Source organism: Oncorhynchus mykiss, chromosome 23, assembly GCF_057628025.1.
Source record: "Oncorhynchus mykiss isolate SJ-2025 chromosome 23, ASM5762802v1, whole genome shotgun sequence".
Classification (NCBI taxonomy): domain Eukaryota; kingdom Metazoa; phylum Chordata; class Actinopteri; order Salmoniformes; family Salmonidae; genus Oncorhynchus; species Oncorhynchus mykiss.
The window spans coordinates 64,218,796-64,233,474 of NC_143044.1; the positions used below are offsets into that span (position 1 = coordinate 64,218,796).

General features: G+C 43.8%; 1 protein-coding gene across 1 annotated transcript in view; it reads right to left on the reverse strand.

The window, feature by feature from the left end:
- cabcoco1 (ciliary associated calcium binding coiled-coil 1) overlaps window positions 1-14,679 on the reverse strand; it is a 16,313-nt gene continuing 1,634 nt past the window's right edge. Inside the window, exons 4-8 of the mRNA XM_036972085.2 lie at window positions 12,903-13,041; window positions 12,658-12,730; window positions 9,396-9,503; window positions 3,487-3,645; window positions 1-1,635 (exon numbers count right to left, since the gene is read on the reverse strand). Coding sequence (XP_036827980.2) covers window positions 1,552-1,635; window positions 3,487-3,645; window positions 9,396-9,503; window positions 12,658-12,730; window positions 12,903-13,041 — 563 coding nt within the window. The 3' untranslated portion in view covers window positions 1-1,551. The remainder of the gene's footprint in view (window positions 1,636-3,486; window positions 3,646-9,395; window positions 9,504-12,657; window positions 12,731-12,902; window positions 13,042-14,679) is intronic.

Consider the following 14,679-nt stretch of genomic DNA (forward strand, 5'->3'; position numbering starts at 1 on the left):
GTGTATTGTGTTCATTGTGGATATATTATAGACTGTGTGGTGTATTGTGGATATATTATAGACTGTGTGGTGTATTGTGGATATATTATAGACTGTGTGGTGTATTGTGGATATATTATAGACTGTGTGGTGTATTGTGCTCATAGTGGATATATTATAGACTGTGTGGTGTATTGTGGATATATTATAGACTGTGTGGTGTATTGTGCTCATAGTGGATATATTATAGACTGTGTGGTGTATTGTGGACATATTATAGACTGTGTGGTGTATTGTGGATATATTATAGACTGTGTGGTGTATTGTGGATATATTATAGACTGTGTGGTGTATTGTGGATATGTTAGAGACTGTGTGGTGTATTGTGGATATATTATAGACTGTGTGGTGTATTGTGGATATATTATAGACTGTGTGGTGTATTGTGGATATATTATAGACTGTGTGGTGTATTGTGGATATGTTAGAGACTGTGTGGTGTATTGTGGATATATTATAGACTGTGTGGTGTATTGTGGATATATTATAGACTGTGTGGTGTATTGTGGATATATTATAGACTGTGTGGTGTATTGTGCTCATAGTGGATATATTATAGACTGTGTGGTGTATTGTGGATATATTATAGACTGTGTGGTGTATTGTGGATATATTATAGACTGTGTGGTGTATTGTGGATATGTTAGAGACTGTGTGGTGTATTGTGGATATATTATAGACTGTGTGGTGTATTGTGGATATATTATAGACTGTGTGGTGTATTGTGCTCATAGTGGATATATTATAGACTGTGTGGTGTATTGTGGATATATTATAGACTGTGTGGTGTATTGTGGATATATTATAGACTGTGTGGTGTATTGTGGATATATTATAGACTGTGTGGTGTATTGTGGATATATTATAGACTGTGTGGTGTATTGTGGATATGTTAGAGACTGTGTGGTGTATTGTGGATATATTATAGACTGTGTGGTGTATTGTGGATATATTATAGACTGTGTGGTGTATTGTGCTCATAGTGGATATATTATAGACTGTGTGGTGTATTGTGGATATATTATAGACTGTGTGGTGTATTGTGGATATATTATAGACTGTGTGGTGTATTGTGGATATGTTAGAGACTGTGTGGTGTATTGTGTATATATTATAGACTGTGTGGTGTATTGTGGACATATTATAGACTGTGTGGTGTATTGTGGATATATTATAGACTGTGTGGTGTATTGTGGATATATTATAGACTGTGTGGTGTATTGTGGATATATTATAGACTGTGTGGTGTATTGTGGATATGTTATAGACTGTGTGGTATATTGTGGATATGTTATAGACTGTGTGGCGTATTGTGTTTATAGTGGATATATTATAGACTGTGTGGTGTATTGTGGATATGTTAGAGACTGTGTGGTGTATTGTGGATATATTATAGACTGTGTGGTGTATTGTGGATATATTATAGACTGTGTGGTGTATTGTGGATATATTATAGACTGTGTGGTGTATTGTGTTCATAGTGGATATGTTATACTATGAGGTGTATTGTAGCTATTTGCAGGCAGAATGTTTCAGTGGTTCTAGTCTGGTACTGAAACTCTCCTCCTGGACTCTCAGCTTCTCTGTGAATTCAGCCTGTAACAACACAAGAGGAAAGCCATTGATAATAGTTTGGATAATTACTCATTATTTACCACATGAAGAGTGTTTCAACGTTGTCATCCAAAAGACCATTGTATATCCCTGACTCCGTGTATTCCCCCTGGCTCCGTGTATTCCCCCTGGCTCCGTGTATTCCCCCTGGCTCCGTGTATTCCGCCTGGCTCCGTGTATTCCGCCTGGCTCCGTGTATTCCGCCTGGCTCCGTGTATTCCCCCTGGCTCCGTGTATTCCCCCTGGCTCCGTGTATTCCCCCTGGCTCCGTGTATTCCCCCTGGCTCCGTGTATTCCCCTGGCTCCATGTATCCCTGAGCGTGCCGGTCAGCGTGGCGGTCAGCGTGTCGGTCGGTCAGTCAGTCAGTATACAACATAGTCAGTCAGTGTGTCAGTATACAACATAGACAGTCAGTCAGTATGCCAGTGTGTCAGTCAGTCAGTCAGTATACAACATAGTCAGTCAGTCAGTCAGTATACAACATAGACAGTCAGTCAGTATGTCAGTGTGTCAGTCAGTATGTCAGTCAGTATACAACATAGACAGTCAGTCAGTATGTCAGTGTGTCAGTCAGTATGTCAGTCAGTATACAACACAGACAGTCAGTCAGTATGTCAGTCAGTCAGTATGTCAGTCAGTCAGTATGTCAGTCAGTCAGTATGTCAGTCAGTATGTCAGTCAGTATACAACATAGACAGTCAGTCAGTATGTCAGTCAGTATGTCAGTCAGTATGTCAGTCAGTATACAACATAGACAGTCAGTCAGTATGTCAGTCAGTCAGTATGTCAGTCAGTCAGTATGTCAGTCAGTCAGTATGTCAGTCAGTATGTCAGTCAGTATACAACATAGACAGTCAGTCAGTATGTCAGTCAGTCAGTCAGTCAGTATACAACATAGACAGTCAGTCAGTATGTCAGTCAGTATGTCAGTATGTCAGTCAGTATGTCAGTCAGTATACAACATAGACAGTCAGTCAGTATGTCAGTCAGTATACAACATAGACAGTCAGTCAGTATGTCAGTCAGTATGTCAGTATGTCAGTCAGTATGTCAGTCAGTATACAACATAGTCAGTCAGTCAGTATGTCAGTCAGTCAGTATGTCAGTCAGTGTGTCAGTCAGTCAGTATGTCAGTCAGTGTGTCAGTCAGTATGTCAGTCAGTATACAACATAGACAGTCAGCCAGTATGTTAGTCAGTCAGTATACAACATAGACAGTCAGTCAGTATGTCAGTCAGTATGTCAGTATGTCAGTCAGTATGTCAGTCAGTATACAACATAGTCAGTCAGTCAGTATGTCAGTCAGTCAGTATGTCAGTCAGTATGTCAGTCAGTATGTCAGTCAGTATGTCAGTCAGTATACAACATAGACAGTCAGTCAGTATGTCAGTCAGTATGTCAGTATGTCATTCAGTATACAACATAGACAGTCAGTCAGTATGTCAGTCAGTATGTCAGTCAGTATGTCAGTCAGTATGTCAGTCAGTATGTCAGTCAGTATACAACATAGACAGTCAGTCAGTCAGTATGTCAGTCAGTATGTCAGTCAGTATACAACATAGACAGTCAGTATGTCAGTCAGTATGTCAGTCAGTATACAACATAGACAGTCAGTCAGTATGTCAGTCAGTATGTCAGTCAGTATGTCAGTCAGTATGTCAGTCAGTATACAACATAGACAGTCAGCCAGTATGCCAGTGGGTGGGTGGGTCGGTCGGGAACAATGATCAAATTCAACTGTACGAAACACCAGAATACATGAAGGTTGTCTATTTCAATAAAAACTACACAACAACAGCTTTAAAGGATTCAGATTCATCATGAAATCCTACCTGTAGGGTTCCCAGCATCTCTTTGGTCAGGTCTCCCAGCACGTCTTTGACATCCTGAACGTTGTATCCTTCCAACCCTGTAGCCTTGTCCTCCTTCTCCTGCTCCAGAGCTGTTTCACCTGGTACCTCTCCATCCTCCTCCTGGCTGGTCCTCTGTCCCTGGGTCAACAGAACACCACCTATCAGACAGGAAGGTCCTCTGTCCCTGGGTCAACAGAACACCATCTATCAGACAGGAAGGTCCTCTGTCCCTGGGTCAACAGAACACCACCTATCAGACAGGAAGGTCCTCTGTCCCTGGGTCAACAGAACACCACCTATCAGACAGGCTGGTCCTCTGTCCCTGGGTCAACAGAACACCACCTATCAGACAGGCTGGTCCTCTGGGTCAACAGAACACCACCTATCAGACAGGCTGGTCCTCTGGGTCAACAGAACACCACCTATCAGACAGGCTGGTCCTCTGGGTCAACAGAACACCACCTATCAGACAGGCTGGTCCTCTGGGTCAACAGAACACCACCTATCAGACAGGCTGGTCCTCTGGGTCAACAGAACACCACCTATCAGACAGGCTGGTCCTCTGGGTCAACAGAACACCACCTATCAGACAGGCTGGTCCTCTGTCCCTGGGTCAGTATCAGACATTCTGTTGCTACATGTTCAAATCAACCGTTATGGTATTTAACTACAATCTCCTACCCTTACATTCTGTTGCTACATGTTCAAATCAACCGTTATGGTATGTACTAGTAGTAGTGGTAACACATTGATCAGTCATAAAGTCAAGCTTCAGTTCTCAGTGAAGAGGTCTTCAACAGTGTGACAGCACCCACCTGTGGTCTTATGGGAAATAGCAGGATCACTGACTTGGAATAGGAGTTTTGGAATAGGAGTGACACTAACTCAGAAATAATACACAATAATACAATCTGTATTATTTATTAATCTACTTGTCTTTTAAATCCAGATAGTACACGAAAATATAAAAACATCAGCTGTGAAAAGTAACCTAAGCAGAGCCCATGGTAGAGTCAATTACAGTACCTTTTCATGCTGTTCAACAGGAGTCATGTAATGAGGTAGTCATCAGTAGTTCTACAGTACAGTACAGTACCTCTTCCTGCTGTTCAACAGGAGTCATGTAATGAGGTAGTCATCAGTAGTCCTACAGTACAGTACCTCTTCCTGCTGTTCAACAGGAGTCATGTAATGGAGGTAGTCATCAGTAGTCCTACAGTACAGTACCTCTTCCTGCTGTTCAACAGGAGTCATGTAATGGAGGTAGTCATCAGTAGTTCTACAGTACAGTACAGTACCTCTTCATGCTGTTCAACAGGAGTCATGTAATGAGGTAGTCATCAGTAGTCCTACAGTACAGTACCTCTTCCTGCTGTTCAACAGGAGTCATGTAATGGAGGTAGTCATCAGTAGTCCTACAGTACAGTACCTCTTCCTGCTGTTCAACAGGAGTCATGTAATGAGGTAGTCATCAGTAGTCCTACAGTACAGTTCATCTTCCTGCTGTTCAACAGCAGTCACGTAATGAGGTAGTCATCAGTAGTCCTACAGTACAGTTCCTCTTCCTGCTGTTCAACAGCAGTCACGTAATGAGGTAGTCATCAGTATTTCTACAGTACAGTACCTCTTCATGCTGTCCAACAGGAGTCATGTAATGAGGTAGTCATCAGTAGTCCTACAGTACAGTACCTCTTCATGATGTTCAACAGGAGTCATGTAATGAGGTAGTCATCAGTAGTCCTACAGTACAGTACCTCTTCCTGTTGTTCAACAGGAGTAATGAGGTTGTCATCAGTAGTCGTACAGTACAGTACCTCTTCCTGCTGTTCAACAGGAGTCATGTAATGAGGTAGTCATCAGTAGTCCTACAGTACAGTTCCTCTTCCTGCTGTTCAACAGGAGTCATGTAATGGAGGTAGTCATCAGTAGTCCTACAGTACAGTACCTCTTCCTGCTGTTCAACAGGAGTCATGTAATGAGGTAGTCATCAGTAGTCCTACAGTACAGTTCCTCTTCCTGCTGTTCAACAGCAGTCACGTAATGAGGTAGTCATCAGTAGTCCTACAGTACAGTTCCTCTTCCTGCTGTTCAACAGCAGTCACGTAATGAGGTAGTCATCAGTATTTCTACAGTACAGTACCTCTTCATGCTATCCAACAGGAGTCATGTAATGAGGTAGTCATCAGTAGTCCTACAGTACAGTACCTCTTCATGATGTTCAACAGGAGTCATGTAATGAGGTAGTCATCAGTAGTCCTACAGTACAGTACCTCTTCCTGTTGTTCAACAGGAGTAATGAGGTTGTCATCAGTAGTCGTACAGTACAGTACCTCTTCATGCTGTTCAACAGGAGTCATGTAATGAGGTAGTCAATCAGTAGTCCTATAGTACAGTACCTCTTCCTGTTGTTCAACAGGAGTAATGAGGTTGTCATCAGTAGTCCTACAGTACAGTACCTCTTCCTGCTGTTCAACAGGAGTCATGTAATGAGGTAGTCATCAGTTGTCCTACAGTACAGTACCTCTTCCTGCTGTTCAACAGGAGTAATGAGGTTGTCATCAGTAGTCCTACAGTACAGTACCTCTTCGTGCTGTTCAACAGGAGTCATGTAATGGAGGTAGTCATCAGTAGTCCTACAGTACCTCTTCCTGCTGTTCAACAGGAGTAATGAGGTTGTCATCAGTAGTCCTACAGTACAGTACCTCTTCGTGCTGTTTAACAGGAGTCATGTAATGAGGTAGTCATCAGTAGTCCTACAGTACAGTACCTCTTCCTGCTGTTCAACAGGAGTCATGTAATGGAGGTAGTCATCAGTAGTCCTACAGTACAGTACCTCTTCCTGCTGTTCAACAGGAGTCATGTAATGAGGTAGTCATCAGTAGTCCTACAGTACAGTACCTCTTCCTGCTGTTCAACAGGAGTCATGTAATGAGGTAGTCATCAGTAGTCCTACAGTACAGTACCTCTTCCTGCTGTTCAACAGGAGTCATGTAATGGAGGTACTCATCAGTAGTCCTACAGTACAGTACAGTACCTCTTCCTGCTGTTCAACAGGAGTCATGTAATGAGGTAGTCATCAGTAGTCCTACAGTACAGTACCTCTTCCTGCTGTTCAACAGGAGTCATGTAATGAGGTAGTCATCAGTAGTCCTACAGTACAGTACCTCTTCCTGCTGTTCAACAGGAGTCATGTAATGGAGGTAGTCATCAGTAGTCCTACAGTACAGTACCTCTTCCTGCTGTTCAACAGGAGTCATGTAATGAGGTAGTCATCAGTAGTCCTACAGTACAGTACCTCTTCCTGCTGTTCAACAGGAGTCATGTAATGGAGGTAGTCATCAGTAGTCCTACAGTACAGTACCTTTTCCTGCTGTTCAACAGGAGTCATGTAATGGAGGTGGTCATCAGTAGTCCTACAGTACAGTACCTCTTCCTGCTGTTCAACAGGAGTCATGTAATGGAGGTAGTCATCAGTAGTCCTACAGTACAGTACCTCTTCCTGCTGTTCAACAGGAGTCATGTAATGGAGGTAGTCATCAGTAGTCCTACAGTACAGTACCTCTTCCTGCTGTTCAACAGGAGTCATGTAATGGAGGTAGTCATCAGTAGTCCTACAGTACAGTACCTCTTCCTGCTGTTCAACAGGAGTCATGTAATGGAGGTAGTCATCAGTAGTCCTACAGTACAGTACCTCTTCCTGCTGTTCAACAGGAGTCATGTAATGGAGGTAGTCATCAGTAGTCCTACAGTACAGTACCTCTTCCTGCTGTTCAACAGGAGTCATGTAATGGAGGTAGTCATCAGTAGTCCTACAGTACAGTACCTCTTCCTGCTGTTCAACAGGAGTCATGTAATTGAGGTAGTCATCAGTAGTCCTACAGTACAGTACCTCTTCCTGCTGTTCAACAGGAGTCATGTAATGGAGGTAGTCATCAGTAGTCCTACAGTACAGTACAGTACCACTTCCTGCTGTTCAACAGGAGTCATGTAATGGAGGTAGTCATCAGTAGTCCTACAGTACAGTACAGTACCTCTTCCTGCTGTTCAACAGGAGTCATGTAATGGAGGTAGTCATCAGTAGTCCTACAGTACAGTACAGTACCTCTTCCTGCTGTTCAACAGGAGTCATGTAATGGAGGTAGTCATCAGTAGTCCTACAGTACAGTACAGTACCTCTTCCTGCTGTTCAACAGGAGTCATGTAATGGAGGTAGTCATCAGTAGTCCTACAGTACAGTACCTCTTCCTGCTGTTCAACAGGAGTCATGTAATTGAGGTAGTCATCAGTAGTCCTACAGTACAGTACCTCTTCCTGCTGTTCAACAGGAGTCATGTAATGGAGGTAGTCATCAGTAGTCCTACAGTACAGTACAGTACCACTTCCTGCTGTTCAACAGGAGTCATGTAATGGAGGTAGTCATCAGTAGTCCTACAGTACAGTACCTCTTCCTGCTGTTCAACAGGAGTCATGTAATGGAGGTAGTCATCAGTAGTCCTACAGTACAGTACAGTACCTCTTCCTGCTGTTCAACAGGAGTCATGTAATGGAGGTAGTCATCAGTAGTCCTACAGTACAGTACCTCTTCCTGCTGTTCAACAGGAGTCATGTAATGGAGGTAGTCATCAGTAGTCCTACAGTACAGTACCTCTTCCTGCTGTTCAACAGGAGTCATGTAATGAGGTAGTCATCAGTAGTCCTACAGTACAGTACCTCTTCCTGCTGTTCTACAGGAGTAATGAGGTAGTCATCAGTAGTCCTACAGTACGGTACCTCTTCCTGCTGTTCAACAGGAGTCATGTAATGAGGTAGTCATCAGTAGTCCTACAGTACAGTACCTCTTCCTGCTGTTCAACAGGAGTCATGTAATGGAGGTAGTCATCAGTAGTCCTACAGTACAGTACCTCTTCCTGCTGTTCAACAGGAGTCATGTAATGAGGTAGTCATCAGTAGTCCTACAGTACAGTACCTCTTCCTGCTGTTCTACAGGAGTAATGAGGTAGTCATCAGTAGTCCTACAGTACAGTACCTCTTCCTTCTGTTCAACAGGAGTCATGTAATGGAGGTAGTCATCAGTAGTCCTACAGTACAGTACCTCTTCCTGCTGTTCAACAGGAGTCATGTAATGGAGGTAGTCATCAGTAGTCCTACAGTACAGTACCTCTTCCTGCTGTTCAACAGGAGTCATGTAATGGAGGTAGTCATCAGTAGTCCTACAGTACAGTACCTCTTCCTGCTGTTCAACAGGAGTCATGTAATGGAGGTAGTCATCAGTAGTCCTATAGTACAGTACCTCTTCCTGCTGTTCAACAGGAGTCATGTAATGGAGGTAGTCATCAGTAGTCCTACAGTACAGTACCTCTTCCTGCTGTTCAACAGGAGTCATGTAATGGAGGTAGTCATCAGTAGTCCTACAGTACAGTACCTCTTCCTGCTGTTCAACAGGAGTCATGTAATGGAGGTAGTCATCAGTAGTCCTACAGTACAGTACCTCTTCCTGCTGTTCAACAGGAGTCATGTAATGAGGTAGTCATCAGTAGTTCTACAGTACAGTACAGTACCTCTTCCTGCTGTTCAACAGGAGTCATGTAATGGAGGTAGTCATCAGTAGTCCTACAGTACAGTACCTCTTCCTGCTGTTCAACAGGAGTCATGTAATGGAGGTAGTCATCAGTAGTCCTACAGTACAGTACCTCTTCCTGCTGTTCAACAGGAGTCATGTAATGGAGGTAGTCATCAGTAGTCCTACAGTACAGTACCTCTTCCTGCTGTTCAACAGGAGTCATGTAATGGAGGTAGTCATCAGTAGTTCTACAGTACAGTACCTCTTCCTGCTGTTCAACAGGAGTCATGTAATGGAGGTAGTCATCAGTAGTCCTACAGTACAGTACCTCTTCCTGCTGTTCAACAGGAGTCATGTAATGGAGGTAGTCATCAGTATTCATGCCTTCCTCCAGTGGGGCTACAAAGTCTGCTGAGCTGATCACCTCTATGGTCCTCTGGAATACAGTAAGTCAGGAAACAGAGGTTGTAGTCTCACCCATGATCTTACAGTAGAATATGTTGGATGTTTGCCTTCACATTTGTGAATATATTAAGAAAAGGATCATATTAACTGGTAACAGACCTTGTTAAGGTATCAATGGGAAATCAAACAGACTCATTCATAATAGCTCCAAACTGTCAGGGATGAATCACTATACTACAGCTCGATCTGGGAATGATGAGTAGTTTATTATGTCACATCCTGGAATGTTGCAGCTCCTAGAAAAGAGCTCTGGTTGAACGAATCAATTTAATGGGCTCTGATATTATAGGCTCCATAAATGCTGTGATAATGAGATCTAACGTTATTATAGGCTCCATAAATGCTGTGATAATGAGATATGATGTTATTATAGGCTCCATACATGCTGTGATAATGAGATATGTTATTATAGGCTCCATACATGCTGTGATAATGATATCTAATGTTATTATAGGCTCCATACATGCTGTGATAATGATATATAATGTTATTATAGGCTCTATACATGCTGTGATAATGAGATATGTTATTATAGGCTCCATACATGCTGTGATAATGATATCTAATGTTATTATAGGCTCCATAAATGCTGTGATAATGATATATGTTATTATAGGCTCCATACATGTTGTGATATTGATATCTAATGTTATTATAGGCTCCATACATGCTGTGATAATGAGATATGTTATTATAGGCTCCATACATGCTGTGATAATGAGATCGAATGTTATTATAGGCTCCATACATGTTGTGATAATGATATCTAATGTTATTATAGGCTCCATACATGTTGTGATAATGAGATGTGTTATTATAGGCTCCATACATGCTGTGAGAGGAACAGAGTGAACTGTTGTGATTGACTTTTGTTTCAGCACAGTACATGCAGTATAGGGCATTTACAGTAAAGTGGTTCCACTAGTTTGACTCCTCCTGATGGTGAGTTAGACAGAGAGGACAGAAAAGTGGTCTCCTGATGGTGAGTTAGTTAGACAGAGATGACAGATAAATGGTTAGGGACAATGACAGGAAAGGACTCTCTTTATGGTCACTGCCCTTCCAAGTTTTGTATTTTTTTTTTCACCTTTATTTAACCAGGTAGGCTAGTTGAGAACAAGTTCTCATTTGCAACTGCGACCTGGACAAGATAAAGCATAGCAGTGTGAACAGACAACACAGAGTTACACATGGAGTAAACAATTAACAAGTCATTAACACAGTAGAAAAAAAAGGGGAGTCTATATACGTTGTGTGCAAAAGGCATGAGGAGGTAGGCGAATAATTACAATTTTGCAGATTAACACTGGAGTGATAAATGATCAGATGGTCATGTACAGGTAGAGATATTGGTGTGCAAAAGAGCAGAAAAGTAAATAAATAAAAACAGTATGGGGATGAGGTAGGTAAAAATGGGTGGGCTGTTTACCGATAGACTATGTACAGCTGCAGCGCTCGGTTAGCTGCTCAGATAGCAGATGTTTGAAGTTGGTGAGGGAGATAAAAGTCTCCAACTTCAGCGATTTTTGCAATTCGTTCCAGTCACAGGCAGCAGAGAACTGGAACGAAAGGCGGCCAAATGAGGTGTTGGCTTTAGGGATGATCAGTGAGATACACCTGCTGGAGCGCGTGCTACGGATGGGTGTTGCCATCGTGACCAGTGAACTGAGATAAGGCGGAGCTTTACCTAGCATGGACTTGTAGATGACCTGGAGCCAGTGGGTCTGGCGACGAATATGTAGCGAGGGCCAGCCGACCAGAGCATACAAGTCGCAGTGGTGGGTGGTATAAGGTGCTTTAGTGACAAAACGGATGGCACTGTGATAGACTGCATCCAGTTTGCTGAGTAGAGTGTTGGAAGCAATTTTGTAGATGACATTGCCGAAGTCGAGGATCGGTAGGATAGTCAGTTTCACTAGGGTAAGTTTGGCGGCGTGAGTGAAGGAGGCTTTGTTGCGGAATAGAAAGCCGACTCTTGATTTGATTTTCGATTGGAGATGTTTGATATGAGTCTGGAAGGAGAGTTTGCAGTCTAGCTAGACACCTAGGTACTTATAGATGTCCACATATTCAAGGTCGGAACCATCCAGGGTGGTGATGCTGGTCAGGCGTGCGGGTGCAGGCAGCGAATGGTTGAAAAGCATGCATTTGGTTTTACTAGCGTTTAAGAGCAGTTGGAGGCCACGGAAGGAGTGTTGTATGGCATTGAAGCTCGTTTGGAGGTTAAATAGCACAGTGTCCAAGGACGGGCCGGAAGTATATAGAATGGTGTCGTCTGCGTAGAGGTGGATCAGAGAATCGCCCGCAGCAAGAGCAACATCATTGATATATACAGAGAAAAGAGTCGGCCCGAGGATTGAACCCTGTGGCACCCCCATAGAGACTGCCAGAGGACCGGACAGCATGCCCTCCGATTTGACACACTGAACTCTGTCTGCAAAGTAATTGGTGAACCAGGCAAGGCAGTCATCCGAAAAACCGAGGCTACTGAGTCTGCCGATAAGAATATGGTGATTGACAGAGTCGAAAGCCTTGGCAAGGTCGATGAAGACGGCTGCACAGTACTGTCTTTTATCGATGGCGGTTATGATATCGTTTAGTACCTTGAGCGTGGCTGAGGTGCACCCGTGACCGGCTCGGAAACCAGATTGCACAGCGGAGAAGGTACGGTGAGATTCGAGATGGTCAGTGACCTGTTTGTTGACTTGGCTTTCGAAGACCTTAGATGGGCAGGATGGATATAGGTCTGTAACAGTTTGGGTCCAGGGTGTCTCCCCCTTTGAAGAGGGGGATGACTGCGGCAGCTTTCCAATCCTTGGGGATCTCAGACGATATGAAAGAGAGGTTGAACAGGCTGGTAATAGGGGTTGCGACAATGGCGGCGGATAGTTTCAGAAATAGAGGGTCCAGATTGTCAAGCCCAGCTGATTTGTACGGGTCCAGGTTTTGCAGCTCTTTCAGAACATCTGCTATCTGGATTTGGGTAAAGGAGAACCTGGAGAGGCTTGAGCGAGTAGCTGCGGGGGGGGCGGAGCTGTTGGCCGAGGTTGGAGTAGAAGTTACTCACTAGCTTCCTTAAGGAAACCTCAACATACATACGGACACAATGACGCAGGAAGTCTCACCTTCTTCCCAAGGAGCAGCTCCTCTCTAGGTTGGCTGAAGAGAAACTCATAGAGTTGGTAGTTCTGAAAGAGACTATAGTAAAACAGGTGAACCAAGATAAGTAACCAACAGACCAGAACTTCAACATCCCCTATGAGGGTCACTGCTCTGAATGGATTATCACCAGGTAAGTAAGGACAGTGTTCATGTGATATTAATCATGTAGGCCTTACTAAAAAAAGCTAACAGAGAAGAGTCTTGCTACCTGCACTTCAGGTAGTCAGTGATGGACATGGCCTGCTCAGCATCAAACAGTGAGTCAACCTCTGGAGAAGGAGACTGGCGCGTTCCTGATATCAGCTTGGCAAACTCATTCAGGTTATCAACAAACGGCATCTGCTTCTCTGGGACATTGAGGACAGATATTAGCCACAGCCAGTCCATATTGACGTTAGCCATAAGAATCTGACTGGACGTTCATTACTTATCTCTCTGACGCAGGAACGGTGCCATGCCAAGATCAGGACATGAAAGAGCGTGAGATGTGTCTCGGTAAACATACCTTAATCCAAGGATGGGAGATGGCGCTGTATTCCTAATTATCCCAACGGACAAATCGAGAAGATTGAAATACTGCTAGTTATTAATGAAACTGCCATTTGTCAGCATGCTAGGCTAGCTAATGCTAAAGCAACCCATTAGATTCGACAACACTTTCGTTAGATACTCACCACAACGCATTGCATTTTAATGGAATTCAATGGGCATTGTATATAGCATTAGCTAGCCTAGCATGCTGACAAAATGGCAGTTTCATTAAAAGAAATAGCAGTATTTCAATCTTCTCAATTTTTCAGTTGGGATAATTAGGAATACAGCGCCATCTCCCATTCATGTATTGAGGAACGTTGTCCGAGCCATATCTCACGCCGGCTCCGTGGTTTCCACATTCTGGCAGAGCACCACTCAGCTAGAGAGAGAAGTATTACACGTCTGGTTGGATTCTTATGGCTATATTGATGAATTCCACAACAAACACAGTCCCTAATGAAGGTCTTGATGATTAGGTGGTGAACACACAGTCCCTAATGAAGGTCCTGATGATTAGGCGGTGAACACACAGTCCCTAATGAAGGTCTTGATGATTAGGTGGTGAACACACAGTTCCTAATGAAGGTCTTGATGATTAGGTGGTGAACACACAGTCCCTAATGAAGGTCTTGATGATTAGGTGGTGAACACACAGTCCCTAATGAAGGTCTTGATGATTAGGTGGTGAACACACAGTCCCTAATGAAGGTCTTGATGATTAGGTGGTGAACACACAGTCCCTAATGAAGGTCTTGATGATTAGGTGGTGAACACACAGTCCCTAATGAAGGTCTTGATGATTAGGTGGTGAACACACAGTCCCTAATAAAGGGCAAAATGAGTAGAATTGCCTGAAATTAGTTATAAATTGCTCAGTCTTCTCTCCATGACTCTGTTCCATGGCAAAATGAGTAGAATTGCAGGAAACTTGCTTTCAAACGGCAACATTATCTCAAATTGTGAAGTTTTGGAGGAAATTAACTCTATTTTCTTCGCTCTGCTGTCATGAGGGGGGCAACTTAAATTCTCGTGGGGTGGGACCCCAACTAAACTAGGCTGTCTGCATGTGTGGGTATAGATGTGGATATGCAGGCCTGCGAGCCACTGTGGCCGGTCATGATGAGTTCAGATTTTGTGGCCCACACCCCAATTTTGTGGCCCACACCCCAAGTTTCTCCATCCCTGGTTGGGGCACACTCGTGGTAACAAATCAAAATTATAGGTTGCGGCCTCCCGGGTGGCGCAGTGGTTAAGGGCGCTGTACTGCAGCGCCAGCTGTGCCACCAGAGACTCTGGGTTCGCGCCCAGGCTCTGTCGTTACCGGCCACGACCGTGGGGCGACGCACAATTGGCCTAGCATCGTCCGGGTTAGGGAGGGCTTGGCCGGTAGGGATATCCTTGTCTCATCGCGCACCAGCGACTCCTGTGGCGGGCTGGGCGCAGTGGTTGCC